Source organism: Marmota marmota, unplaced genomic scaffold, assembly GCF_001458135.2.
Source record: "Marmota marmota marmota unplaced genomic scaffold, marMar, whole genome shotgun sequence".
In the NCBI taxonomy this organism is placed as follows: Eukaryota; Metazoa; Chordata; class Mammalia; order Rodentia; family Sciuridae; genus Marmota; species Marmota marmota.
The window spans coordinates 190753-218259 of NW_025999985.1; the positions used below are offsets into that span (position 1 = coordinate 190753).

At 42.8% G+C, this 27507-nt stretch overlaps 2 protein-coding genes across 9 annotated transcripts; both read left to right on the forward strand.

Annotated features, from left to right (window-relative positions):
- The first annotated feature begins 3637 nt into the window (after positions 1-3637).
- On the forward strand, positions 3638-14743 carry Znf613 (zinc finger protein 613). The gene is given in 5 exon segments (XM_015507391.2): positions 3638-3773; positions 6046-6172; positions 6442-6534; positions 11642-13229; positions 13231-14743. Coding segments are annotated over 5 exon segments (1926 nt in total). The 5' UTR covers positions 3638-3758; the 3' UTR covers positions 13334-14743.
- On the forward strand, positions 3639-27507 carry LOC107160756 (zinc finger protein 432). 8 transcript variants are annotated; one of them, XM_015507387.2, is made up of 5 exons: positions 18200-18355; positions 19005-19141; positions 23263-23389; positions 23655-23747; positions 24909-27507. In XM_015507387.2, the coding sequence occupies exons 2-5, from the start codon at positions 19058-19060 to the stop codon at positions 26597-26599; spliced, it is 1995 nt and encodes a 664-aa protein (XP_015362873.1). In that variant the 5' UTR covers positions 18200-18355; positions 19005-19057; the 3' UTR covers positions 26600-27507. The 8 variants fall into 8 exon arrangements, with proteins under 8 accessions (XP_015362875.1, XP_015362873.1, XP_048661962.1 ...); XM_048806005.1 differs by lacking the exons at positions 18200-18355; positions 24909-27507 and adding exons at positions 21709-21893; positions 24037-24885 and having other exon boundaries at positions 18393-19141; XM_048806000.1 differs by lacking the exon at positions 18200-18355 and adding an exon at positions 21709-21893 and having other exon boundaries at positions 18408-19141.

Below are 27507 nucleotides of genomic sequence, written 5' to 3' on the forward strand. Positions count from 1 at the left end.
TATGTGGTCTTTTGTGACTGGCTTTTAAATATAACATACCGCTTTTAAGATTCATCCATGATGTAGCATACTGTTGTACTTTATCTGTTTTTATGCCTGAATAATATTCTCTCATATAGATATGATACATCTTGTTTAATACTTCCCCAACTGGTGGATGTTTTTTTTTTTTGTCTCCTCTGTTCTCTTATAAATGATGCTTTTATAAACATTTGTGGGCAAACTTGTGCGTGAATATGTGTTTATTTCCCTTGTATGTAAACCTAGGAATAGAGTTGATAGGTTACATAGTGAATATGTTTAAGCAGTTGAGGAACTACTAGGCAGTTTTCCAAAATGGCTGCTGCACCATTTACTATTCCCACTAGCAGTATATGAGTGTTCCTGTACCTTCATACTCACCAACAGGTTATTTTCAGGTTATAATTAGGGTCATTCTGGTGGTGTGACGTGGTATCTCATGATTTTCTCTGAAAGACATCATGCTGTTGAGCAACTTTTCATGTGCTTATGCTGTACATTTTTCACTACATGTAGACTCCTGGGGTTTTTAAAGTTGTTTTGTTTGTAAGATGGGGATCAGACCCAGAACCTTATACATGTGAAACAGGTGCTCTTCCACTGAGCTACACCCTCAGCCCGGAGGTTGTTAGTATTTTTAACAGCTGCTTAGTGTTTCATTGGATGTATATCTTTACTCATTCAACCACTTCTCTCTTAATAGACCTAAGTAATTTGTGTGTGTGGTACTGGGGATTGAACTCAGTGGTGTTCGACTGAGTCCATCCCTTTTTATTTATTTATATATTTTTATGCTTGAGATAGGGTCTTGCTTGGTTGCTCAGGCTATCCTTGAACTTGCGGTCCTCCTGTCTCAGCCTCCTGAGCAGCTGGGATTATAGGCATGTGACTTGAAAGTATTCAAACAGATTGTTAAGCTGTTCCCCAAATTGTTTCATCCTTTAATATTGACAAAGAAATGTGCGTTTTGGAATATTATCATTTTTTTTAGATACAAACCCTGTAATCTTCCATCTGACTGAAAACTTATGTTGATATATGTTCAGTTAAATTTGTGAAACTCTGATTCTTGCTTATCATATTGAGCAATGTCTTATAATTTGCTTCCTTTTAAAAATATTAATTATTATTAGAATCTTTACATAATTAATTAGATAGTATTTCCAAAATAGCTCTAGATAAAAATGGTGATACTGCTCCTCCTTCCCTTGCTCTTGGCTTTAGAGAAAATACTTATATTGTTTCACTGTGTATATGTAGGATGTGTTGGAAAATTTTTGTTGTTGTTGAGGCAAAATTCACTAGATATATCTTATTTTGAGAAAGTGTTTTTAATTTTGTTTTTACTTGAGTTTCTGAAGTTTCTGTGGAGGAATAGGCCTACTCTGCCATTTTTGCTTAGTGATGTATGTGATTATTTGTTGTTGTTGTGGTGGTGTTTTTTTTTAAATTTTATTTTTTAAACAATCTTCTGCAAGTACGCCTTCAGTGATACCTCTAGTCTGTGTCTCCTCCCTCCTCAAAGGTGGCTGCTCTTTTGAACTTGTACATCATGCATGTTTTACTAAATGTGTATGTGTCTGTAAGTGATAGTTTTGTTTTACATATAATAAAGTTTTTCTGTTGATTTTCCTGTGTTGTTTGTTTTTCACATAGTGGTGACTACAGCCTGTTTGGGAGTGATGTTCTGGAGTTTGTGGAGGTTTTCTGGGTGGCTCTACGTGTATACATACACATGCACTTTCAAGAACAATACTCCCCATTCAATGAAATGATCCAGCCTCTAGAGGTAACAGAAATGATTATATTCCACAGAAAGGTTTTAAAGATTGAAAATGAGGTGGAATCTTGTAGTATTTTTGGATAAAGGCTGTGGAGACGTGAGAAAGGAAGCCTTACCATGTAAAGTGCATACCTGGGTGCCTCTGAAGTATTGTACCCACTACCTCCTACTCAGGACTACATTATTGGGCTCTGCACATTTCCGTTGGTAGTATTCCAACAAGGCAAGTCTGGAAGTTCTGCTGCCTTGTTGATGGACTTTTGGCACTAATATGGGAGAGGAGAATGTACAGTCATGGGTTGGAGGATGTGTAAGCACAGGCCTTGTGGGGTTGGAGGATTCAGGAGAGCCACAGGGAACTTGTCATCATGTTTCTAGCTAGTGGGGTAGAAGGGTAATTCAAGGTGACTCCCTCAAGTTAATGCTTTCGTGATGTGAGCTTCTCACTGGAGCTCCAGAATTTGGCCCTTAGAAATCCTCTAGGCTGCTGATTCCCTGCTGCTATCAGGACAGGTGTGCGACATGAACTTTCCCTTTTTGTGGAAGAAGGTAGTTGCATGTGTCACTCTTAAGAGAGCTGATTCTGGAAGTTGAAATCATATGTCTGGCTGTGTGGCCACTCACCATGTGACCTTGTGCAATTCAAACTCCCTAAGGTAGTAGAAAAGAGAAAAGTCTTAGGAGGGTGTGTGGCCAAGGGAATACAGTGGCAACTAAAGCCATGTTCTTAGAGAGGGGCAGCTGAGTGAGAATTCTAGCTTTGCCACATGGCATGTTTTTGGGGGGAAGATGGTCAGGGTCTCACTGGAGGGTTCTTCTTCCCAGAGGAATCCAAGCCACCCTAAATAGCCACCCTAAGTCTTAATATCTCAAATAATTAAACCATTTTAAATCTTAATATCTCTAGTAATTAACAAATAATAAAACAAACACTCAGAAATATGTTACAAAAGAGAAGCCCCTGATAGATCTAGTCCACATGAGTTCTTAAACTAGACAAAGACAAAATGGCTCAAAGTGGTTTATTTAAGGCGGGGGTCTGTCAAAGGCAGGGGTGAGGTTTCAAGGGCAGAGTCTTGTTTTGTGATGTCTTGCAGTCAGGCTGATTGACATCTTGGCAGGTCACATCTATCTCTTAGGGGATCTTAGGTGGAGCTTAAGGGGGAAGTTCACCTGAATCAGGTGGTCAGTCTCTATGGGGAGTATCCCAGGGAGTTCCCAGTGCCAGACTGATCCCCTCAGGAGCTACTGTGTACAACATAGTCCACATACAGCCCACAGATGGCTCATGACAGTATGTTTTTAGGAAAGACAGTCCGTAACCCTTTGGTCAGTGCTGGAATTGGCAATAATGATTTGTAGCTTAAATGTAATAAAGTGGTTAGTGATAAATAATTAAGATAATGGCTGTGTTTTACTTACTACATTTGTCTTTAAATGGAGTGTGCATACACACAAGGTGTCTGTAGCCTTTTACACAGGTACATGAGTGCACATGTTTTTAAAGCAATAAATGTCCAGATCTTCACCTTCTGTATGTCTTCTTTCTAAGAACAGACCTGAGCAGTCTTTTGGTATTTTGCTGGTTCGCCTTTCCCACTTCACCATTCAGTCATCCCACTTCCGTTTCATAGGAGAAAGACACGTTGCCCGTACATTTAAAATAGTGTTATTGCCCTTAGGTTCTGGGACCCCAATAAAGGCTAGAGGTGGGCGTGAAGTGCATATGTGAGGGGATGTATGCTCAAACTGTGTTCACTCCTCAGCACACAGGTAGCTCCTGGAGCAAGACACATCACGGGAAGTGAGGACATTCCTGGACCTGCTACCCCCATTTGTGGAGACACCATTGACTGGAGACTTAAGATTTCTAACCAGAAATTTTGGAGCAGTTCAAGAAGGAACTGAAGGCACAGACCCCAGGTTATTGGCCATCTCCCAATAGCAGAAGAACATGATCAACCCCCAGGTGACTTTGGGTTTGCTTTATTTTTCTCTTCATTCCATGATTCATTTCTGGAGGACTTTAGACCTAGGATCATTTGTGGTTCATACTGTGGTCTCTAAAAAGAAATACCGTCTTTGTCCCCAGGTCCTGGTGTTCAGCTCTGAAAAGCCTTGGAACTTTCTGAGTGGGATAAGGATAATAGAACCCTTTTTTGTTCTAGTAAAGTGACTTTTAGTGGAACCTAGCTTCAGGATGGAGGCTGGTCTCACCAGAAAGACTGAAACTTGTTCAGAAGCTTGGAACTTTGAGCTTTCCTTACCCCCATTCTCCAGGGAGAGGAGTGGGGCTGGAGATTGAGTCCAGTCCCCCATGGCCAGTGATATAATCAATCATGCCCATATAATTAAACCTGCATAAAAACCTCTGAACGACAGTATTAGAGTCTGGGTTGTGAACATATTGTGGTGCACCCAGGGAAGACTTCGACGTCCCCAGTTCCCACGTCACATGCCTTACCCTGTGCATCTCTCCCATCTGGTTGCTCCTTGGTTATACCCTTTATAATAAACTGGTGGTAGTAAGTAAGTTGCTTTCTTCAGTTCTGAGTGGTCGTAGAACGTCATTGAACCTGTGTGTGGGTTGTGGGAACCCCCAACTTAATAGCCAAGTCAGACAGAAGTGTGGATAACTGTGGATAACCTGGGGACTCCATGCTTGCGACTGTGGGACTCAGCCCTTAAATGGCGGGCCTTCACTAACTCAAGAAGTTGGTGTCAGAATTGAATTAAATTGTTGGATATCCAGTAGTTCTGATACTTTGTGTCAGAAGTGTTTTGAATAAAAACAGTACAGTAGAATTCATATTGAATGACTAATACTAAAGCATAGTTTGTGACTGGAGGATTCTGTTACTTACATGAGCTATTACCTTCTGTTGAATGTCCGACAGTCATCACAACCAGAGAGAGACTCCTCATGGTCATGTGCACTGACTGAGGAGAAAGCAGACTAGTTTGTGAAAGGTGTCGCTATTTCATAGCACTTAGGCCTTCCAGAAGTAATGTGATAATTTTTTTTTCCCCTGATAGTGCTGGAAATCAAACTCGGGGCCTGTGGGTGCGGTGTGCATGCTCTACTACTGAGCCACACCACTGCCTCTTAGAGGATGTCGTTAACTGCAGCTTTCTCATAAATGTCAAGCACAGTTCTTCAAAGTATCCTTTAGGTAGAGGCCAAGAGAAGTCAGGACACAGTTGTTCATGCAGCCCATAGCAAGATGACCCATGGGCCCAGCCTTAATGGATGTTAGGCTCAATCTAGGAATAAAATGTAAATGAAGTAGGAAAATGGAAAGATTGTTTGGCTTTTTTTCTGTATGAACTGGTGGCTAAACTGGTGTTTGAGTGCATCTTTGACAGTAGGGAGTTGAAGGTATTGTTGTCTTAAAACTTCCCCCTAGCCAAGACAGTGCATACTTCTTTTCATTTAAAGTCAGTCCTTACCTACTGCTTCCTTTATTATATTATTTAAAAAGTTAATTATACAATTGTGCATGAGTATACCAAAAGATTAAAAAACAGTTTCTCCAGTCATTAGATTATATACAGTTAAAGGGGAAAAAAAAAGGATTTCTTTTCACACCTTCTTTCCTAATCCCCTCGTGCAGTTTTAACAAGTGGGTATTGGTGTGTACTGCCTGTACGTATGTGTGCCTCTATAGGTGTGTGTGTGTGGGGGGGGGTGGGAATATCCTGGGGATTGAGCCCAGGAACATTCTCCCTCTGAGCTAGCCCTTTTTATTTTATTTTGAGACAGGGTTCTCCCTAAGTTGCCTATGTTGCCTGAGCCTCCTTAGTAGTTGGGATAAGCATATACCACTTGGCCCTGCACAATATATTGTTTTTAAAAAATTACATGAATAGATGAACTCTAGATAGGGAAGAGGGATTAGAGGGGAAGGGAGGGGGCATGGGCTTATTAATGATGGTGGAATGTGATGATCATTATTTACCAAAGTACAGGTATGAAGACAGGAATTGATGTAAATATACTGTGTATACAACCAGAGATCCAGAGATATGAAAAATTGGGCTCTATATGTGTAATAAGAATTGTAATGCATTCCACTGTCCTATATAAATAAAAAATAAATACAAAATTTAAAAAAATCACAACACCTAGGTATATAGATACAGGTTAAATGGTGAAAATGAGCAGCATAATATCCTTCACATTTCCTCTGTATCTATGAAAAAGAAAGACTTCATATTAAGTAGGATTTTTTTTCCCCCAGGAGTTGCTGACACTGGAGGACGTGGCCGTGAAGTTCACCTGGGAGGAGTGGCACCTCCTGGGCCCTGCTCAGAAGGACCTGTACCGGGACGTGATGTTGGAGAACTGCAGGAACCTGGTGTCAGTGGGTGAGGATGGCTGCCCTGTGCAGCTCAGAGGGTGCCAGTCTGTGGCCTTTTCTTTCTCAGTGTCTGAACGCCTTGGAGGTCCTGTGGTGTTTCAAGGGTGGCCTCTCAGTCCTTCTCGGGCCCCAGATAAGAGGGTGTATTATGCTCCCTTCGGAGAGCAAAGCCTTTGCTTTGCAGATGTAAACTACGTAGTTCCTAAAATAGAACATTGTTGTTGACAGATCACAGCCCAGTTTGATGAACCTAAGACTATCATTTCCCATGAACAGGGTGTCAAGCCAGCAAGCCTGATGCCCTCTCCAAGTTGCTAGGAGGAGAACCGTGGACAGTGGAAGATGAAATCCATGGTCAAATTTGTTCAGGTGAGTGAGTGAAACCTGCAAGGAGGGTGGACCAGGAAGTCCTAGTCTACTTGTCAGAGAAGTCGCAGATGTGAGAGGGTCTGAGGATGTGTAAACAGCCTTCACAAACCCTGCTCCCCACACGGAGCCATGTCTTTCAAAGCTCCTCTTTGTCTCTTCTTGGATTTGATCACTGTTTCCCTCTAGTCTTGTTTTTAGGATTCTCAGCTCTTGCCATTCTTTCCCCACCAGCATACCACTACCTGTTTCTTCTGTCTCTGTTACTTTGAAATATCCTACCTTCCATGCCTTTCTCAAGGAGAGGTCTTTGGTTTCAAAGCTGTCCTCCTAGAGCCCTTTTGCCCCTGTGTAGGATGTTGCTTTCCCTTCCTATTATCCACCCCATCTGGGGTTCTGTGCCCCCTGGTAACCTGGTCTGTCCCTCTGCACCTGTCTGCCTCTTAAGCTTCTCTTTGCCCATTCTGAGGTCCAGCAAAGGTTTTGTTTCCCACATTTCACTCTGTTCTTGACCCTGTAAAAGTTTCCATCATTCCATTGACCTCTATTTTCTGTGGAGATTGTCATGTCAGTATGTCCCTCTGTTCTTCTAAGCTAAGTGCTGATACTGAGTATTTACCTTTCCACTGCAGCTCCTTGAGTCTGTGCTGGCCACTGTGGAGGGGCCTTGAAACTCTTCTGCCTCTTCGGCTCCCTTTTATTTTCCCTGAGTCCAAACCTCATCATTGAGCCTTATGGCTGCTGTGCTTTAATTTCCTTGTGTGGTTGTTAATTCTGCATTCTGCTCATTGTTTGGGATTTTTCCCTGAAAGCTTTCCTTTTCTTACCGTTTATCCAATGGAATTAAGTCCCAGTTAATCATCGTGGTCATTCACATGAGGTGGAAATTTCTCTTCTCTCAAATGGTGTTCTCGATGGATCTCCATGATTGGTATCATCTTGCTTATTAAACTTTTTTTCCTCTTTCTTCTCCTAAACTCAAGGTCATCTGCCTTTAAAATAATTTCCGCAAAGTGCTTTATACATATAAATCTTTATTTCATTGCTTTAAATACTTTTTGATTACTTTAACTAGTTTTTTTTAAGCATTCTTCTTTTTATTTAATCTTTTATGTATTTATTTTTTTGTGGTACTGAGTATCAAACCCAGTGCCTCACACATGCTAAGCAAGCACTCTACCACTGAGCCACAACCCCAGCCTTCACATTAAGTAGTTTTGATAGTTTATTACATATTGATCTTGATAGCTGTAAACAACAATAACAACAAGAATTTTTCTTGGGATTAGATTCTGAAAGGAGGCAAAGTTAATAAAAAACACCTTGTGGGCTGGGATTGTGGCTCAGTGGCAGAGTGCTTGCCCAGCATGTGCAAGGCCCTGGGTCCTATCCTCAGCACCACATAAAAATAAATATATAAAAGAAAGGTATTGTTTTCATCTACAACTAAAAAATAGTAAATAAAAAAAATACCTAGTTATGAAAATTGCTGGGAAGAATAGTAAAATACCATAATAGAATAGTGTGTGAGGGGGACTAGAGCTGCTCTTTAGGATAGGAAGGGCCCTTGAGTGGATCATTTAGGTGAATTATCTTTCACATAGACATGGTCACAAGTTCAGGGGCCCAGGGTAGGTGTATGTTTGAGAAATTAGATCTGCTTTGGACTTGATAATTAGATGTGCTTGCCCATATTCATGAAGTACTCTCTGGTTGGATGTCCCAAGTCACGAGAGATTAGGTGAGAGAAATATGGCATGAGTAATGTCTTCTGTAAAGGGGGTACAGATGAAGAACTTGGACAACTCACAATCAGAAAGATGAGTTTTTATTAACTGAACGGTTTCCTATGGTGTGTATCTTCATTCTTTCTGTCTGTTTTTCATAGTACTGGAGATTGAATTCCCTGAGCTACATCTACAGCCCTTTTAGTTTTATTTTGGGATGGGGTCTTGCCAAGTTTCCCAGGCTGGTCTTAAACTTGTGATGCTCTTGCCTTATCTTCCCATTCTGAGTCTATTTGGTAGATTTGGGGTGATAGTCTTGGCTTGTCTATATATGGTGCTGTAAGTTGGCTCTCTTGAGCCTGGTTGTTAAATCACAGCCCTACTGTGTGCTAGAAGAGATGGAAGTTACTGAGAAACAACAGTGCGTTCCAAGAATCAGATTTTAATAGAGGAGAGACCTAGTTGTAATAAATACATGGAAGTTCAGCTTTTGAACCGGAGGCATCTTCTCCTGCAGTACAGGGCTGTGTGAAATTGACTCTCAAAATAAGCAATAAAGATAGGGAATGCCATGTACAACCAGAAAAATGAAAAGTTGTGATCTGTTCGTGTAAAAAATAAAATAAAATTTATTTTTTTAAAAAAAGATAGGGAATGCTTTAGAAATTTATGGAAGACATCTTGTGTTCACCTAGAACGGGGAATGAGAGCATGATATGTAGGAGATGTATCTAGGGTTTGAATAAAGGATATGATGAAGGGCAAGGAGTGAAGGTCAGTAGATATGTCAATTAGATGGATCCTGGCGATCATTTTACACCATGTACGTGCATCCAAACATCAGACTGTGTGCCTTGTATATATACAATTTTTCTATGTCACTGGTATTTTACTGACACTATTAAAATTTAAAAGAATGAAGGTGTGAAATTGGAAATGTACAAGGCCTTGTGAGGAACTGTTAAAAGATTGGCCTGAACCGGCCCCATGAAGGTCAGAAGGTGTTTGTAGGGGAGTTAAGTGAGTGTGAACCTGGGTATAAGTTAGTTTCAGATTTATAGTCTTCCTTTTTTTGGTGCTGAGGATTGAACTTAGGGCCTCATGCACGCTAAGCATGCACTCTACCACTGAGCTACACCCCTAGTCCTGGAGTCTTACTTTTAAACTGGGTGGCAGGAGTGTAACAATAAAGTACATCCAGTATTTCCTAGAAAAAATAGAAGGCAAAACTGATAGAAGCCTTGGTCTGGGGTCCCAGCTGTGATCCTTTAGGACCCCTTCAATTATGGCCACTAAGCCATTTATATAGAAGTTTGAAAGGCAGTGCTGAGAGTGCCAGGAAGGGGGTTTGGGCTGGCCATGGCGGCAGCTCAAGAGGCTGAGGCGGGGGGACTGCAAGTTGAAGGGAGTCTCAGCAACTTAGCAAAACCCTGTCTTTAAATCAAAAATTAAAAAGACTGGGGATTTAGAGAACCTTGGATTCAATCCCCAGTAAACCGCCCGCCCCCCCCCAAAAAAAAAAAAAAGAAATATGAGTTTGGGGATCATTACATCAGAGACAGAGACATGAAGTAAGAACTCCACCATGCGACCAGCACACTGGTTTCATTAAAGAGGTTCTTGGCATAAAAGTTAGCTAGTGAGATCAAATAAACACACAGACTCAGTTACCTTTTTCTATGACCAGGTCTGAGATGGCTCTCCCTCTGGCTCACACCTCGAACCACCCGGTAGGGCAGCAAGGATTACTCAGGGCTAGCAGGAGAGAGAGAGAGAGAGCACGCCAGGGAGTGGCCTTTTATTGGGGAACAAGAAATTCAGGGGAGAATTCCATCCAATGAAGGTGGAGGGGGGCAGCACTCCAAGGTCAGGGTCAGTGATTGGCCCCCGGGTCAGTGGTCAAGTCACACCCCCACACGGACAGGCTCTCGCACCAGGAGAGGGTCAGGAAAGCTCCGACACAGTTTAGCCAGAGCGCCTTACACCCAAACTGGGAGTTGCCCAGTCACATGTGAGAATGGCTCCCCACAAGAACAGTTTGATTCCGTCAGTACAAGCACAGGGTGTGATCAGAAAAGGTGACCATTCCCTGCCTAGTTCAGCAGCATGTCACTTGACCATGTGATCCGAGTTCCATGGGCATCACTGTTTTTTTCTCTTTTTCAGTTGATACAAGAGATTGTGTTAAGCCATCTAAAAAGCTGACATGTTTACTGCAGAAGTTTGCTTTTTAAATGTAAAATTGATGCTTTGGGAAATTTGGTTTGATGATAGTCTATGAATGAAGTATTAGAAAAATAAAATGACTACCCAAGAGTCTTCCCAGTTTTCTAGAAGTTGAGTGTTGAGTTTATGACATTCTCACTTAGGTCTAACAGTTCCAGTATACCTCTACTTATTTTCCAGAAGAGTCAGTGTTTGGAACCTCTCAGTGAGCTTTCCAAAACCCAAACTCTAAATATTACAGCAATTGTAAACTTGGCCCTGTGCCTTCATCTTGTTTTCATCTACATGTTTTTTCCAAACCTGATCTCACCCAGTCCTCTTTCCTTAATATTTACATACTGTTGATTCCCACATAATTTCCAACCATGACCTTTCTTGATTTATATATGCAATCAGATTTTTTTTTCTGTATTTCTAAAACCTTCTCAAGGATGATGTGTTCTCTAAAGTGCACATTTGATTTCCCCCATATTTAAAACTCAGTGTTATTCCCCTTTTCATGAAAACAGTGCTACTCCAGTAGGAATAATCCTTAATTCCTTAAGTTTATTAATCTCCCATGTTGAAATCATGAGTGAGCCTTGTCTTTTCTTTCTGCAGATTGTATCTTGATTTTCTCCACTTCCATCTCCAATTTTTATAATTTGTACCTGCTTTCTATGTTTCATTGCTTCCTTGTTTAATTTTCCCTAACTAGAATTTATACTCAGAGAATATAAGGAATATATTACTGTATCAACATCACTAGCGCAATGCTTAACACACAGTCATAATTTAATGAGGATTTGTGGGTATGTGAATTTGCCCCTCATTAGTTTGAAACAAATATTCCTCTAACTTCTGTGATCCAGTGCTCACAGTGGCTTAATTTTATTTTAGCTTGCCTTTTTGTCACATTTATTCATTTTGAATGATGTAACCTTGCTTATTCTCTGACCATTTTTACCTTGTTTTGTTTAAACTGTTGTGTTTTATCCCTGTCCAAGTGACAATGAACATATCCACTTGGAGTTTCTTTAACTTTACATAATAATGCTGTCAGCAAAGAACCAATCTATACAAAGCTGTTTGTGGAGTGGTTTTATTCTGTTACATGCTCATAGAATGATTAATAAATCATTATATATCATAATAAATCATGTTCTCCTCTTCCCTAGAAATCAAGAAAGCTGATGATCATCTACTGATACAATTAGGAAATCAAAGATGTCAGAAGAAAGTGGAACAGTGCCATAAATACAGTGCATCCAGAAACATCACTCATCATAGAACAAATAACTTTCCTTTAAGGCAAAATCATGATATATTTGACTTTCACAGGAAAAGATTGAAATCAAATTTAAGTTTAGTCAACCATAACAGAAGCTGTGAAGTAGAGAACACTGTCAAGGCTAATGGAGTTGGAAAATCATTCCTTCATGCCAGGCATGAACAATTTCCTACTGAAATTAAATTTCCTGAATATGGAAATTCTGTGAATACAAATTCACATCAGAGATCCCAAAAGGCAGAGAAGCCTCATGTATGCATTGAATGTGGGAAGGCCTTCCTCAAGAAGTCTCGTCTCATAGATCACCAGAGAGTGCATACAGGAGAGAAACCTCATGGGTGCAGTGTGTGTGGGAAAGCCTTCTCCAGAAAGTCCCGGCTCACTGAACATCAGAAAACTCACAGAGGAGAGAGACGGTATGAATGCAACGAGTGTGACAAAGCATTCCGCTGGAAATTACAGTTTATTGCACATCACAAAATTCACACAGGAGAGAAACCTTATGTATGTAGTGACTGTGGAAAAGGCTTCATCAAGAAGTCTCGTCTCATTAATCATCAGCGAGTTCATACAGGAGAAAAACCTCATGCATGTAGCCTGTGTGAGAAGGCGTTCTCCAGAAAATTCAGACTCATTGAACATCAGAGAACTCACACAGGAGAGAAGCCCTACAAATGTACTGAGTGTGACAAGGCTTTCCGCTGGAAATCACAACTCAATGCACATCTGAAAACCCATACAGGAGAGAAATCCTATATATGCAGTGAATGTGGAAAAGGCTTCATTCAGAAAGGCAATCTCACTGTCCACCAGCGAACTCATACTGGAGAGAAGCCTTACACTTGCAACGAATGTGGAAGAGGCTTCATCCAGAAGGGCAATCTCCTTATACATCAGCGTATTCACACTGGAGAGAAACCCTATGTCTGCAATGACTGTGGGAAAGGCTTCAGCCAGAAAACATGCTTGATCTCACATCAGAGATTCCACACAGGAAAGACTCCCTTTGTATGTACCGAGTGTGGGAAATCCTGCTCACACAAGTCTGGTCTCATTAATCATCAGAGAATCCACACAGGAGAGAAGCCTTACAGGTGTGGTGACTGTGGGAAAGCTTTCAGAAATAAGTCATGCCTCAATAGACACCGGAGGACTCATACGGGAGAGAGACCCTATGGGTGCTCTGACTGTGGGAAGGCGTTCTCCCACCTGTCATGCCTTGTTTATCATAAGGGAATTCTGCATGCAAGAGAGAAACAGGTTGATTCAGTCAAGCTAGAAAATAGTTTCTCAAAGAGTTGCAGCTCATCACATACAAATGATCCCATGCAGGAGGAGAGTCTTGTTAGCATGGGGACTATGCAGATTCCTTCTGTGGCAACTCAAACTTCATTGGGCAACAGTGAGTTCCAAGCAGATAGGAGCATAGCTATTGTGGGACAGCCAGATGTCAGACATTCACCCTCAGCAGAGACTGGACCTTGCACAGAAGAGAAATCTTATGAATGCAATGAATGTGATAGTGCTTTCAGTGATCAATTACATCACGTTTTATGTCACAAAAATCACACAGGAGTAAATCATGATGCAATGAAGATAGAAAACCCTTGAGTATAAATATAGCTCATTATATAGCTGACAGTATGCTGGGGAAAAAAAATAGTATGAATGCTTGCTGAATAAATCATTTATGGGAAGATAAACCTTATCAATGGTCACAGATTAGTGAGCTCAAAGTTGGTAGAAATATAATGACCATGGAGAAGTCCTTGCCCAGAAGAAAGATCTCTGTAGGCGTCATGCAAAGAAAAATGGTTGGAAGACCTTTGAAGACAGTGAAGGTGGCAGGGTTGCTCATGGTACCATTCTGTATCATGTTACCAGAGGAAAACATAGAAATAAAAGTGAACACTTGAAACATCTTCAGTAAAATATCAGAGAATACTTGAAGCAAATAAACCTGTGAAGATGAAGAATAGAGATTTGCATCAGAAGTCTAATGTTTTACAAGAGATAACACACAGAGTGCATTTTAGGACAGTATACCTTAAGTCAAACTGTCAGTGGCTCCTTCATTAAAAGGAGGTGATTTGTGTTAAAGTTATAAAGCAACTTATCTCCCTTTTTACTGGCACAAGTCTTCTTTTTCTACCCAGGATTATTATGATTAGCTTTACACTTTTTTGGTTATAAAAGAAACAATTTATTTAAATACCACTGGGGGAATGAAGTTCAAACCACATGACTAGCCAGCCTCACTCTGAACCCAGGATGCAGTTATTATCCTAACCCTGTGGTTTGTGTTATTTTTGATAAACACACCACACAGAAAAATGCTAACTATTTTGCTTTTGCTGGTGCTGTTGCAGAAAGTAGGTGATGAAGGAAACAAAACCCCTGGCTATTTTTTGTTTGTACTGGGGATCAAACTCCAGGGTGCTCTATTACTGAGCCACATCCCTATCCCTTTTTGTTTTGAGAGGGGCTCTTGCTAAATTCACAAAGCTGGCCTTGAATCTGTAATCTTCCTGCCTCAGCCTTGGGTCATTGGGATTACAGCTGAGTGCCACCATGTCTGTCAGCGCTTGCTGGTTTTAAATGAGCATTTCTTTTTAGGTGGGTCCTGTGCACATAGCAGTTTTACCCTCCAGCATGTGTGGCTAGCGGTTGTAAACACTGGTTGAAAAGGGGCGGAGTTGTGGAGGACAGATGATTGATTTAGTTGTACTCACATGAAGCAAGGTATGAACACTTTTTTAAAATGTTCATATCTTTATGTCTACATAGATTCCTTTATACTTTGTAGATAATTGTAAGTTCCCCAGTACATAACAAAATAGAAATTAATTGTAGACTTGGGAGATGGATGAGGGTGCATGAATGACTTCATGGACTAATCAAAATGTTGTGGAAGGAAAGGGCCTAATGGAGAAATTCTAAGGATCATCACTTTCCCCACAAACTTAAAAAATAAAAATCTTCATAGTGACTTGCATCTGGCATAATGTAAAAGGAGCAGACCATAGAATCCACAACGGGGCTGGGAGTGTAGCTCAGTGTTAGAGCACATTTTGCATGCACAAGGCCCCGAGTTCAATCCTAGCACCACCTTTCCTCAAGTCACAGAATGCGCCCAGTTAAAGGATTAGAGGAACAAAATCACAAAACACAGGACAGCAGTGTGTGAGGTGGGTCAAGGAGAGAGATCCCTTTGGATATCTTGAAGAAGCACCCTTTCATTGGTCCACAGGCCCCAGCCTTCAGAGTTGCCATGATTTCAGAGATGCTGGCTCCTATGTGACATGCTAAATGAGGGTGATTTATTTTTGTTCCTTGCCAGTCTCTGGGGAATGGGGGCCCTTGACATCTCTCCCATGCTCAGTTCAATTTTGATCCAATAAAGACAATATCCAGGTTAGAAACAGGGGGTCCTTTTTGGTGTAAAGTTGCCTCACAGTGGAATCCCTGAGTTCTTGGGTCCATCCTTTTCACATAGTTTGGGGGGCGCACATATCAGGCACTACTGTAGACGCCAGTTAAGCTGGTGAGCAAAATGTGCAAAGCAGTGGCTGTCACTGCATTCAGTTCAGGGGCTCAACAGTAAAGAGTCAGAAATGGATGCTCTGCCCACACGTGAGCGGCTCTGCTCACCACTGTGAATCTGCCTGTCCAGCGCGTTACTACCTGAACTGACAGCCAGAGTCCCCAAATGGGCTGCCCAGGCCTCCTTGAGAACCAGACGGTGAATTCACTTCAGAGGCTGGCATCCCAGGTAAATAGAATTTAATAAGACAATTTCAGATTGTGTCTTTAGAAGGCAATGCCAACTTAAATCCTTTACAGCTTCACCCTGGCCATAGCTGATACTAAGTATGCTGTTTCTCAAAGGAAAACTACATTAGCTGTTTAATACTTTCGTGTGCTCCATTTACAATTTTTGTGTTTTTAGGGAAATAATCCAATTACATCTGAAACCTCATCCCTCTCTTTGGTTGTGCTTGGGCACTGGTCTTCGCTGGCACTGGACTGCCCTAGATTTGACCTATGATTCTCTCCATTCCCTGACAGACACACAAAAGGCCAGCAGCTTTGGTCCACTCTGACCGCTGCCTCTGTGACTCCTGTCAGCCATCTCGCCTTTTGGTGCAAGCCTTGCTGCTCCTCCAGCAGCACTTCCAAGCTGGAGGCCCTCCTGAGTACCCTTGAGTCCTTCCCTAAAGGCCGGGAATCTCTCCCAGAAGACTCTTTGCTGAATGGAAAACCTTCATGTCCTCGGATGACTGTGTGCACAGCGCCCGCTCCTAACCGCCAAGTGTGCGTCGGGCGGCCCCAGGTCCTGACACTTCTCAGTGACACCTGCCCATAGCCTCTGGGCGCAGGCAGCCCTGTGGGGACCTGTGCACACCGGCGCGGCCTTCAGGGTTGCCGCTGAAGCGACAGGGACGCGGGTCCCGTCGGCCCGGATGTGGTTTGGGAGCGGAGGGCCGTGGACGTGGCGGTGAGGGCGCGTCAGGGGAGTCTGGGTTGGTGCTGGGCCTGACGGTCACTGGATAGGGGTCCTGGGGAGGTTAAGGAACAAGACACCCGCGGTCGGGGGCTCTGGTGGTCGAGGCTCGGTCCGCTGCACGCGAGGCTCCGTGCATGGAGGGAGGCAGTGACACCGGTGGGGGGCGTCCCCAGGTCTCCCTGCAGTGCCTGTGCTCCCCTGCAGCGGGACCCCGGAGGCCCGGGCTCCTGGAGATGGTGGGTTGAGGCTCGCACATTGGATGCTAGTCATCTTATGTCTGAGGCCACGTTTACCTGGTGCTCCAAATTCGGTTCCGTACTTAAGGTCCGAGTCCACCCTCGTGATGGCGGTGGCATTCTTACCATCTACAGCATTCCAATGGCACCCTGGTAAGGTAACTACCAAAGACACGCGCTTTTCTGTTTTGTCTTGTTTTTGACAATCCTCCAGGAGCCAGCTAGAAGGAATCAACCAAGGAGACCATAGGATCCCCCCCGCCCAGCACCAAGGCTTTCCCCCTCCAAGGGTGGATGCTGTCACTGGCAAGGTGAGGGGTCAGTGTTTTAAGGACATGGAAATGGGACTAGTTTAGATGTGGGCATCTGTATAGGTTCAGCGTGTAGATCGTGGAGGTCAGTTCCTTTCCCGTTCGGATGCACAGCTACTCCTAGGGACTTGCACGTGGTCCCCACCGCATTCACACTTCCCAAAGGATGCTGCCTTCATCTTTCCCTCTTGAGGAACATAAAAGAATGCGTCCACAGACAGACAAAGGTTGGATATTGAAAATAAGTGTCCCCCAAACATGAGGTCAGAACTGTGGGAAAATTTCTACAGCAGGAAGAAAATGAGTACATTTTAGAAGTAGAATATCACAGATATTAAAAATATCGCAGATGAGCTCAAATGAACGTGCCGATTTGATACTCTGACTTGCCTCTTCGATGCGATTTCTGAAACAAGTGTCCTGCTTATTTTTCTGATCTGTATAATCCATATTTGGTTACCCTTGGTGGGCTTTTCCAAACCAGAAGTCGGAATATTTGCATGACTGAAATCTTGGTTCTTTGCTGTAATCGGTCCATCTTTGCCTTCTCCCCACTTTCTTCGGTGGGGCCTCAGGAATGCTCCCCAAGCCCTCTACACCGAGCTGACTCCCCAGACGTCTCTCTCTCCCTCCCTGTTTCCTAGTACTGGGGATTGAACCCAGGTTGCTTTACCAGCTGAGCAACATGCCCCCCAGTACTTTTTAGTTAGTTAATTTTTTGAGCCCAGGTCTCACTGGGTCACTGAGGCTAGCCTAACAGGTGGACTAGAGGCCTGTGCCGCTGCTGACTGCAAACATAATTCCCAGTTGGTATCAAATGAAAATACACGTTTCTGTGTCCCCTAAACCACCTCCCGCGTCCCTGTTTTCTAGAGTCCTCGCCCTCTCCTAGGTGGAGTCCCGGTGAAGCCAGCGTCAAGACAGGCAGGCAGTGTGAACGGGCGAGTCGGGTGGATCCACCGAGGAGGCCCATCTGAGCCGGGGAAGTCAGAGACCCACAACCGGAGGTCCCCGGAGCCGCTCCCCTGCGGCGGGACCCCCAGGTCGCTCCCTAACGGCACCGCCAGCTCCGGGCCAGCACGGTCTCACACGGCCTCGGAAGCGATCGCGTCAGAAACGGTGACTGAGGCGCCCTAAAGCCCTTTGAAGATCCCGCCGGCCGCCATGGCCCCGGGGGGCGGAAGCGGCGCCTTCGGGAAAGCGCCGGCCAGACCTTCCAGGTTTGGGCTGCGTGTCGTCCGTGGAGAAGAGCTGCCCATAGCCGTGCTTGCCTTGTGTGAGCTCGAGCCTCTGACACTCTCCATTCCCGGCTAGGGCCTAAGCGCTCTGCCTGGAGACCGTCGCAGCCGCGCCAGCGGGTCCCGGAAGCTGTACGGAAGGTGTCCAAAGATGGCGGGGCCCAGGGCACCTGGCGGCTGCGGCGCGGGTCCTGACGTCACAGGATAGAGCCGGAAGCTCGCGGTCCGCGGTCAGTTCTCCATGGAAACGCCGCGGCCGCCGGCCCTGGTCTTTTCAAGGGGGAACGGAAGCGCAGGAAGTTCGGGGAAGTAAGTTCTGGCCCTTGTCGGTCGATGTGGGGCCCTTGAGAGGGTGAGAAGGGAGCGTTCCCGGCGCCGCCGGCGGGCGGGCTCCGCACGTCGGACATTGGAAGGCGGAGCCGGCGGCTGCCGGGAGGCCCTGGGGCAGGGTTGCGGGCGCTCCGCCTGCGGGCAGGAGGTCCGGCCCGGGCAGGTTGCNGCCGCGCGGGCGGCGGCGGGAGCCGGCGCTCAGGCCTGGAGCCAAGCGGCCACCTCCGGACGCCCGGGAGCCGGGCTGAGGGGCGGAGGAAGGCTCAGGGCGCTGCAGAGTGGAGTTTTTTGACCTCTTGTGGGTCGCGGTCGCCGAGTGTCCGCCGTCAGGTTCCTGTGGGCGTGAGTGACCCGGTGAGCTGGGCTTCGGACGTGTGTCCGCGGCTCTTGGCCTTTCTCCGTCCTTCCTCGGCGTGCGCCTCGCTTTCCTGTTGAGGTCGGGGTGCAGGCACTAGGCCGCCGTCTGCCCCTGCGGCCGGGTCCCCGTGGTCGCCTCCTCGGGAACGCGGAGTTGTCCCACGCAGCCGCAGGCGGGCTGAGAGTCCCCCGGAGAACGGGATTCGGGCCGGGAGCTGAGCTGAGTGCTAGAGAACGGACCGTGAGAGGCGTCGCGCTCTCCACCCCGCAGGCCCTGCAGCAGGACGAAAGGGAAGAGGCATCCCGGACTGGACACCCCTCCTGATGACGGGGACTGCTCACCAGGACATCGGGGCACACGCGGAAGTTAGCCACTTACCCCCACAGAAGAAAATGAGCAGTGTTCAGGTGACTTTTTCTTGTTCTATTCAGACTGCCTTATATTTGCTCATAGATTTGTAAATGCCTGTGATTTTTTAATCATCAGAAAGTGTCTAGAGAGAAATCAAGTTTGACTCTTTTAACTCCAACATCATGGCATCGTGGGACTCTGATGTTCTTATGATTCCCACTAAGTGACTGGTGGAATGACATGTGTGAATCAAAAGGATATCGTGGTGGCGTTAACTGTCAGCTCGTGCCTTCAGCCCTGACAGCCACCACCACAGGGGAATGGCGCTGAGTTATAAGAAACAGTGATTGCGAGGAGTAAGCAGACCGATTCTGGGGGGATGATGTCACTGGTTTTGTTTTTCTATTTTTTAGTTGTGGATGGACAGAGTATGTTCTTTTTTTTTTTTTTTTAAATGTGGTGCTGGGGATCAAACCCAGTGCCTCATGCAGTCTAGCAAAGCACTCTGCCACTGAGCCCCAGCATCATCCCTGATGTCACTGTTTCATGGCATTCAGGTATTAGGAAAAATTTGATAGTCTTTCTAGAGGTGATGGGTGGACACTGAACAGTATTCTTTATATATACACAAGGGTATGTTTTCTATTGTTTATGGTAAGGTTCCTCAGAGACTCTTGTGGGAATAGACCAAGCTAACTGGGGACACAATTTATGAAGGCATCAAAGTAAGGCCACTCAGAGGACTCAGTTTATCCAGGAATAAAGAGAGGCCTTGGAAATAGAAAGGGTTCACCTGTCCTGAACAGGTAGCTGAACTGGTGTTTAAGTACAGATTTAGCATTTGGGAGTTTTAAGAAATATTGTTTGATAAATGCCTGAGTTGTTGGGTTCTTCAGTGTTTGTCATCTCAACATACAGAACCCTCTACTTCCAAATTTCTTACCTACTTTTATTTTTTGTAACTAAATATCATATACATTTTAGAGAACAAAATTTCAACACAGACATATGTATTGACAGAAAGTAAATACTCTCTTCAGCTGGGCAAGGGGGTGAAGTCCCAGTTACTCAGAAGGCTGAGGTGGAATAATCAATTGAGCACAGGAGTTCAATGTCAGCCTGGACCGTGTAGTGAGTCCACCCTCATCTGAAAGAAAAAAAAAAATTCCCTAACTGCATTGTAATTTCCTAAGTTCCTCATACTGGTTTAGCAAATGTTTGGTAGTTACTTAACTGTCACTAAACGTGTGTTTTGTCTACATATGTATGTATGTTTACAAATATGTGTATATTTATATACATGTTTGTGTACATAAGCACATGTATTAAATTTGCACCAATGGTAAATTTGTGCACCAATGGGATCATACTCAAAAGAAAATAACCTATTGGTCTACAATGGTATAATTTAAAGATGTAAAGGAATAACAGCTGCGATCAAATGAAGAATGTTCACCATATAAAATTATATTTGATTATACTCAGACTACAAAATATGAGTTAATGTAAGTAAAGCATTTAGATGAGTGCCTACTATACAATAAGTGATATGTGGTGTCATCCATGCCTTAAGTAATACTTGATGATGTTACCAAGTTTCATAGCTCATAGTGTGGTGGCACACAAGGTCACAAATTCAAGGCCAGACTGGGAAACTTAGATAAGACCTTATCTCAAAATAAAATAAATAAAAAGGGCTGGTGATAGTTTAGTTGTAGAGAGCAACCCTGGGTTCAATCCCTAGTATCACACACACACACAAAAAAAAAAGGGAAAGAAAGAAGCAAAGAAAAAACATAATTTTCAATCTTCTTCTGAGTGTCCTAATATTCTTTTTCCTTATTTTACATTTTCCTTATTTTCATTTTCCTTGTTACATGTAGAATTGAAGTCTTTTGTATATTTGTTGGTTAGGACTTTTTTCTTTTGTGAAATGCCTATTCTTATTTGTATATTAAAAATCTTTTTTTCTTAGCTTAATAGGGGTTGTTTATATGATTTTTGGCTTGTGTATTTTCTAAGGGGATTTGTTTCATGTGAAATAATTCAGAATGTGATAAGAACAGCAGCGTTAAGAACTTCCAGAGACTGGGGTTGTTGCTCAGTGGTAGAGCACTTTCCTGGCATGTGTGAGACACTGGGTTTGAGCCTCAGCACCACATTAAAAAAAGAGGAAAGTTAAATAAAATAAAGGTATTGTGTCCACCTATAGCTTAAAAACAAAGAACTTGCAGCCTCCTTGGGTGTGGTGCCACACACCTGTAATCCTGGCGACTTGGGAGGCTGAAGTAGGATGATTGGCAACTTAGGAAGACTCTAACTCAAAATAAAAAAAATAAAGAAGTAAAAAGGGCTGGGATGTAGTTCAGTGGTAGAGTGCCTTGGGCTTAATTCCCAGTACTGAGGGAAAAAATTGTAGCCTTAAACCAGGGACAGTGACTTGTAGTCCCAGCTGCTTAGGAGGCTGAGGTAAGAGAGAGTGTCATTTGAGGCCAGCTTGGACAACATTGCAAGATTTCATCTCTTTAAAAGAAGTTTTTGCGGCCTCTACCAAGTCTTCTTTCTTTTCTGTGTAATAATCTCTGCAATGACATTGGGATAAAATGTCTTCCGTTCCCCCTAGGCTTCCCCATCTCAATTTCCCATACTGCTCTATGATTGCAAGCCATGTTGAGACAGAAGAATGCAGTAGTGGACAAGCAGGTCCCAGTTCCTTCTCCAGCGGCAGTCAGGGCTAGGCTGCTTTGCCACATGAAGAGGCTACTGTACACTTCTCTGGATTGCACCGTATTTGTGGAGAAGTCACCTGTCAGTACATGTTATCTTTTCTTTGTAGTAATGTTTTCTAGTGTTGTCATAATTTTACATTTGCATTAGTGTTACGCAGTTTCTATCTGATGTACCTAAATGCAGATTTCTGGCTTGGCTTTGCGGTTAATATAACTAACTCTGGTTGTGGCATGTTTTATCAGTTCTGAAAATTGCTTACTCTTCAGATCTTTGTGTATTTTTTCTATTTGAGTATGAATTATGTGTAGGTTTATGTCTCACTGTTCTCCATATTTGTTAAATTTGCCTTTTGTGTCTCTGCTGGCCTTAAACTTGTGGGCTCATAAAGCCCTCCCACCTTGGCTTCCCAAGAAGCTGAGACGACAGGTGCACACCACCACGCTTGGCTTTCTGCTTCATTTTTGGTTATTTATTTATTTATTTTGATTCCAAGGATAAAATCCAAGGGCCCTTAACCACTGAACCACATCCCCAGCCCTTTTTTTTTTTTTAAAAAAAAATAATTTTGAAATGGGGTCTTGCTAAGTTGTTTAGGACCTTGCTAAGTTGCTGAGGCTGGCCTTCAACTTGAGATCTTTCTGCCTCAGCCGCCAAGTTCCTGGAATTATAGGTGAGTACAACTGTACCCAGCTGATTATTTATTTTTTAAAATGCACATTCCAGTTCATTATCTTTTCAGTTTGTTCTAATTTAACCTTTCTATAAGCAGATATCTGGATATATAGGGGTGTGTGTGTGTGTGTGTGAGGGGGTGCATTCTTATGTATACATGTATTTAATACATATATTTTCAAAAAAATAATTTTTTCAAATTTGATCAGTCTATAACAATTCTTATACTTGATGTATATTTCTTTTTGTTGTTGTTGTTGTTGCATTCTGTAATTAAACACTTATATAGTGTCCTGAAGTTCTGGCATCTCTTCCATGTTTTACTCTGGTGTTAGTCAGGAAGACTCACATACAGAAATCTATAGTATATGTCTGGATGTCACCAGCATTTAATTTTTTTTTCTTTCTTTTTTGTGGTATTGGGGTTGAACCCAGGGTTTGGGGCAGGTCAGGCAAACACTCTACCCAGTGAGCCACATCCACAGCAGTATTTAATATTCTGATTGTCAATAGATGCTGAAATGAAAAATTGTACATAAAATTTGTTTTTAATGAGTTAATGGTGCATGTTATGAAACCTTATACTTGGTTGGGTGAATAGCTCACTGCACAGTTGTAGAATATCTGGAGATTGATTCTATGACTATGTATTAAAAATACAGTAGGCTTATATATTCAGCCAATATACATTATTATGAGCAGCACAACTTCCTTTTCATTCTTTGTGAATCAGTAAATAACAACCCTCAGATTAATTAGGGTTCTGTTATTACAGGAGTTGCTGACACTGGAGGATGTGGCTGTGGCATTCACTCGGGAGGAGTGGCAGCTCCTGGGCCCTGGGCAGAAGGACCTGTACCGGGACGTGATGTTGGAGAACTACAGCAATCTGGTGTCAGTGGGTGAGGATGGCTGCCCTGTGTAGCGCAGAGGGTGCAAGTCTGTGGCTTTTCCTTTAATAGCTACTTAATGAGCCAGAGCTCTGTAGCGCTTTTTCCTGGTAGATTCTTGGTTCCAGACAAGAGGGTCTAATGTGCTAGCTCCTGAGAGAAAAGCCTCTGCTTTGCAGTTGGGAAAGCTGTCTAATCCTTGAACATAACCTCTCCCATGTTGACACATCTCAGCCCCATAGCTGTGTCCAAGTCTTTTCTCACTTCCCACAAACAGGGTATCCAGTCAGCAAGCCAGATGCTCTTTCCAAGTTGGAACAAGGGGAAGAACCTTGGACAGAAGATGAAATGCACACTTGGATCTGTCCAGGTGAGAACTGCAAGATGTTTCAGCACAGAATCTTATTCTAATTGGTCAGAAAAAGACACATCGGTATCTGAGTATACAGAAACACAGCTTGCATGGATCTCTTTCCCCATCTCAGAATGTTTCTTTTAGGTCTTGAGAGGGAAGTATATCCTTTTGTTGTCTTTGGAGATCTGATACTTGCCTATTTCATCTTGCTTTTTGTTTGTTTGCCTAATTTTGTTCCTTGGCTTCTATCACCCTGCCGTTTTAAATTACTTTTTTCTCTTACCCCTTTTTATACCTGTCACAGTGTCTCTACCTGTTCTTTGGAATTCCACCTTCCAGACCTCGTTCCATATAGAGATCTGTGAAATCATCATCTGTCTTCTGATTTCTGCTTTCCTGTTCCATTGGGAATGACCAGTTCCTCATCTGAACATCCAGACCCACCATGTATATCGTGTCCTCATTATAATTTGAGCTTATTGTGAATTTAGATGATTCCTTAGCTGTTTTCCCCCCATTCTGAGGGTTCTTCAATAGTTTTTCTGTTTTATTGTGCTGTTTTTCTAATCTTTAAATTTGGTCTTTGTACCATGATTGAGCTTTCTTTGTTCTCTAAATGAGACTCTCAATTGATATCTTGCTTAATATTGCCTAATATGTACTTTAGTCCTACCTGTTTTACTTTCCTCTATGGCAGCTGGCCTGTGGCTTTCCAGTTTCTGAGGAAAGGAATCATCTTCCTTCCACAAAAAACCCATCTCGCTGGAGTTGGGTTGTAGCTCAGTGGTGGAGCATTTGCCTAGCATGTGTGAGGCACTGGGTTTGGTTCTCAGCACCACATAAAAATAAATAAAATAAAGGTATTTAAAAAAGCACCATCTCAACGTCCTGTTCATGCTGGTGGCATCTTGCATGTTATAAAGTTCTTTCTACACATGTAGACCTTAAAGGTCTGCTTCTGTTGACTATCATAACTAGAAAGGACTGTTTTGCATCCGGTATCACTTCTAGTCCAAACCAGGTCATAATTTATGTCTGCCTCAGTTTATCTCCTCCATGCATTTTTTTTAAACTTACAGTGCTGGGTATTGAACCTAGGGCTTCTCTCATGCAAGTACTCTTCTAAGATGTATTCCACAGAAGTTATGAAGGATTCATTGTTCTCTTGTTTCCTAGAAAATGACAAAGTTGATCATCTTCAGGGTCACTCAGAAAATCAAAGAATGCTGAAGATTATAAAAAAATATGAACTTCAAAACAAAAGTCATTTTCCTTTCAAAGAAAATCATAATAGGACTGAGGTATATATAAGGAATTTGAAGTCAAATTTAAGTTTAGTCAACCAAAACAAAAACTATGGCAATAAGAACTCTACTAAATTTAAGGGAAATGTGGAATCATTTCTGAAAGAGACGTATGAGGAATTCCATTCTGCAGTTAAGTTACCTGTAAGCGGAAAACCCATTAGTGAAAAGTCCCAAGTCATTAAGCATCAGAGAATCCATGAAATAGAGAAAACCCATGTGTGCAGTGAATGTGGGAAAGCCTTCTTCAAGAAGTCTCAGCTCACTGATCACGAGAGGGTACATACAGGAGAGAAACCCTATGGATGCAATATGTGTGCCAGAGTATTCTCCAGAAAGTCCAGGCTCAATGAACATCAGAGAATTCATAAAAGAGAGAAGTCCTGTATATGCAGTGAATGTGGAAAAGTCTTTACTATGAAGAGCCGATTGATTGAACATCAGCGAACTCATACTGGAGAGAAACCCTATGTGTGCAGTGAATGTGGAAAAGGCTTCCCGGGCAAGCGTAATCTCATTGTACATCAGCGGAACCATTCTGGAGAGAAGTCCTATGTGTGTAGTGAGTGTGGAAAAGGCTTCACTGTGAAGAGCATGCTTATTATACATCAGCGAACTCATACAGGAGAGAAACCCTATATCTGTAGTGAATGTGGGAAAGGCTTTACCACAAAGCACTATGTCATCATACATCAGCGAAATCATACAGGAGAGAAACCATATATATGCAGTGAGTGTGGGAAAGGCTTTACTATGAAGAGTCGTCTGATTGAACATCAGCGAACTCATACTGGAGAGAAACCGTATGTATGTAATGAATGCGGAAAAGGATTTCCCAGGAAGAGTAATCTCATTGTACATCAGAGAAACCATACAGTAGAGAAATCCTATCTATGTAATGAATGTGGAAAAGGCTTCACTGTGAAGAGCATGCTCATCATACATCAGCGAACTCATACAGGAGAGAAACCCTACATCTGCAGTGAATGTGGGAAAGGCTTCCCCTTGAAGAGCCGACTGATTGTACATCAGCGAACTCATACTGGAGAGAAACCTTACAAATGCAGTGAATGTGGGAAAGGGTTCATTGTGAATAGTGGACTGATGTTACATCAGCGAACTCATACTGGAGAGAAACCCTACATATGCAGTCAATGTGGAAAAGGTTTTGCCTTCAAGAGCAATCTTGTGGTACATCATCGGACTCATACTGGTGAGAAACCGTTTACATGCACTGAATGCGGAAAAGGCTTCACCATGAAACGCTATCTTGTTGTACATCAGCAAACTCATACAGCTGAGAAATCCTACATATGTAATGAATGTGGAAAAGGCTTTTCCATGGAGACCGAGCTCAGTTTACACAAGCAAGTTCATACCGGAGAGAAACCATATGCATGTAATGAATGTGGTAAAGGCTTCACTGTGAAAAGTCGCCTAGTTGTTCACCAGCGAACTCATACTGGAGAGAAACCCTTTGTATGCAGTGAATGTGGGAAAGGCTTTTCTTCAAAGAGAAATCTCATCGTACATCAGCGAATACATAATGGAAACAAACCCTAATAATATAATGAACATGGTAATGCCTTCAGGTAGAAAAAGTCTTGTGTAACATTCCAAGATTTCACATAGGATAGACTTCTTTGTGTAGAATAAGGGTGGAAAAGTTTTATACACCTTCCATCTCATCCATGAAGGAATTTACACAGGAGATGGACCATATTAATTCAGTATGGGAATGCCCTCAACATGAATCAGTCTTTAAATTATATGATGCACCTAGTGTACATCAAAGAATTCATACAAGGAAGAAGAAACTTTACTCATTCAATTATTAGGGTTCCTTGCTGTCCTGTCAGGCTTCATCAAAAATATGACAGTAGCAATTCTTTGCACAGAATCTCAACTCATTACATATAAGCAAACTCATGTAGGGGCAAACTGTGTTAGTACTTTGAACTCATTAAACATCACTGTGCTTCTAACACATATGATTATATAGCATAGAGCAACCTGTTCATAGATTTTCACCATTGGGAGATTGTGGAATTTGCATAGGGTGAAAATTTAATGAATACAGAGAATGTACTAGTGCCTTCAGTAATTACCTCACATAGTATGTGAAAATAAACAGAAAAACATTCTGATACATTTAAGGCAGAAAAGTCTTGAAAAAAGTGTATAATGAGATAAAGATAAATAGGGAGACTAGAAAGGCCTTCCATGAGAAAATAAAAACTCTTAACTCATTAGTGATCAAAAGAGACCATCAATGAACTCCTACATAGTAGCAACATAATGATCATAGGAAAGCCATTACCTGGAAATAAAACCTTAATAGTTGTCAGGTATCTTACTGTGGACAAGAAAGAATTTCAAATGGCAATGAATAGGGCAGATTTCAGTAATATGTTCTGCTTCTTATATCTGTCATTAATGCACACAGAAATAAAACTTTACAACACATTAAA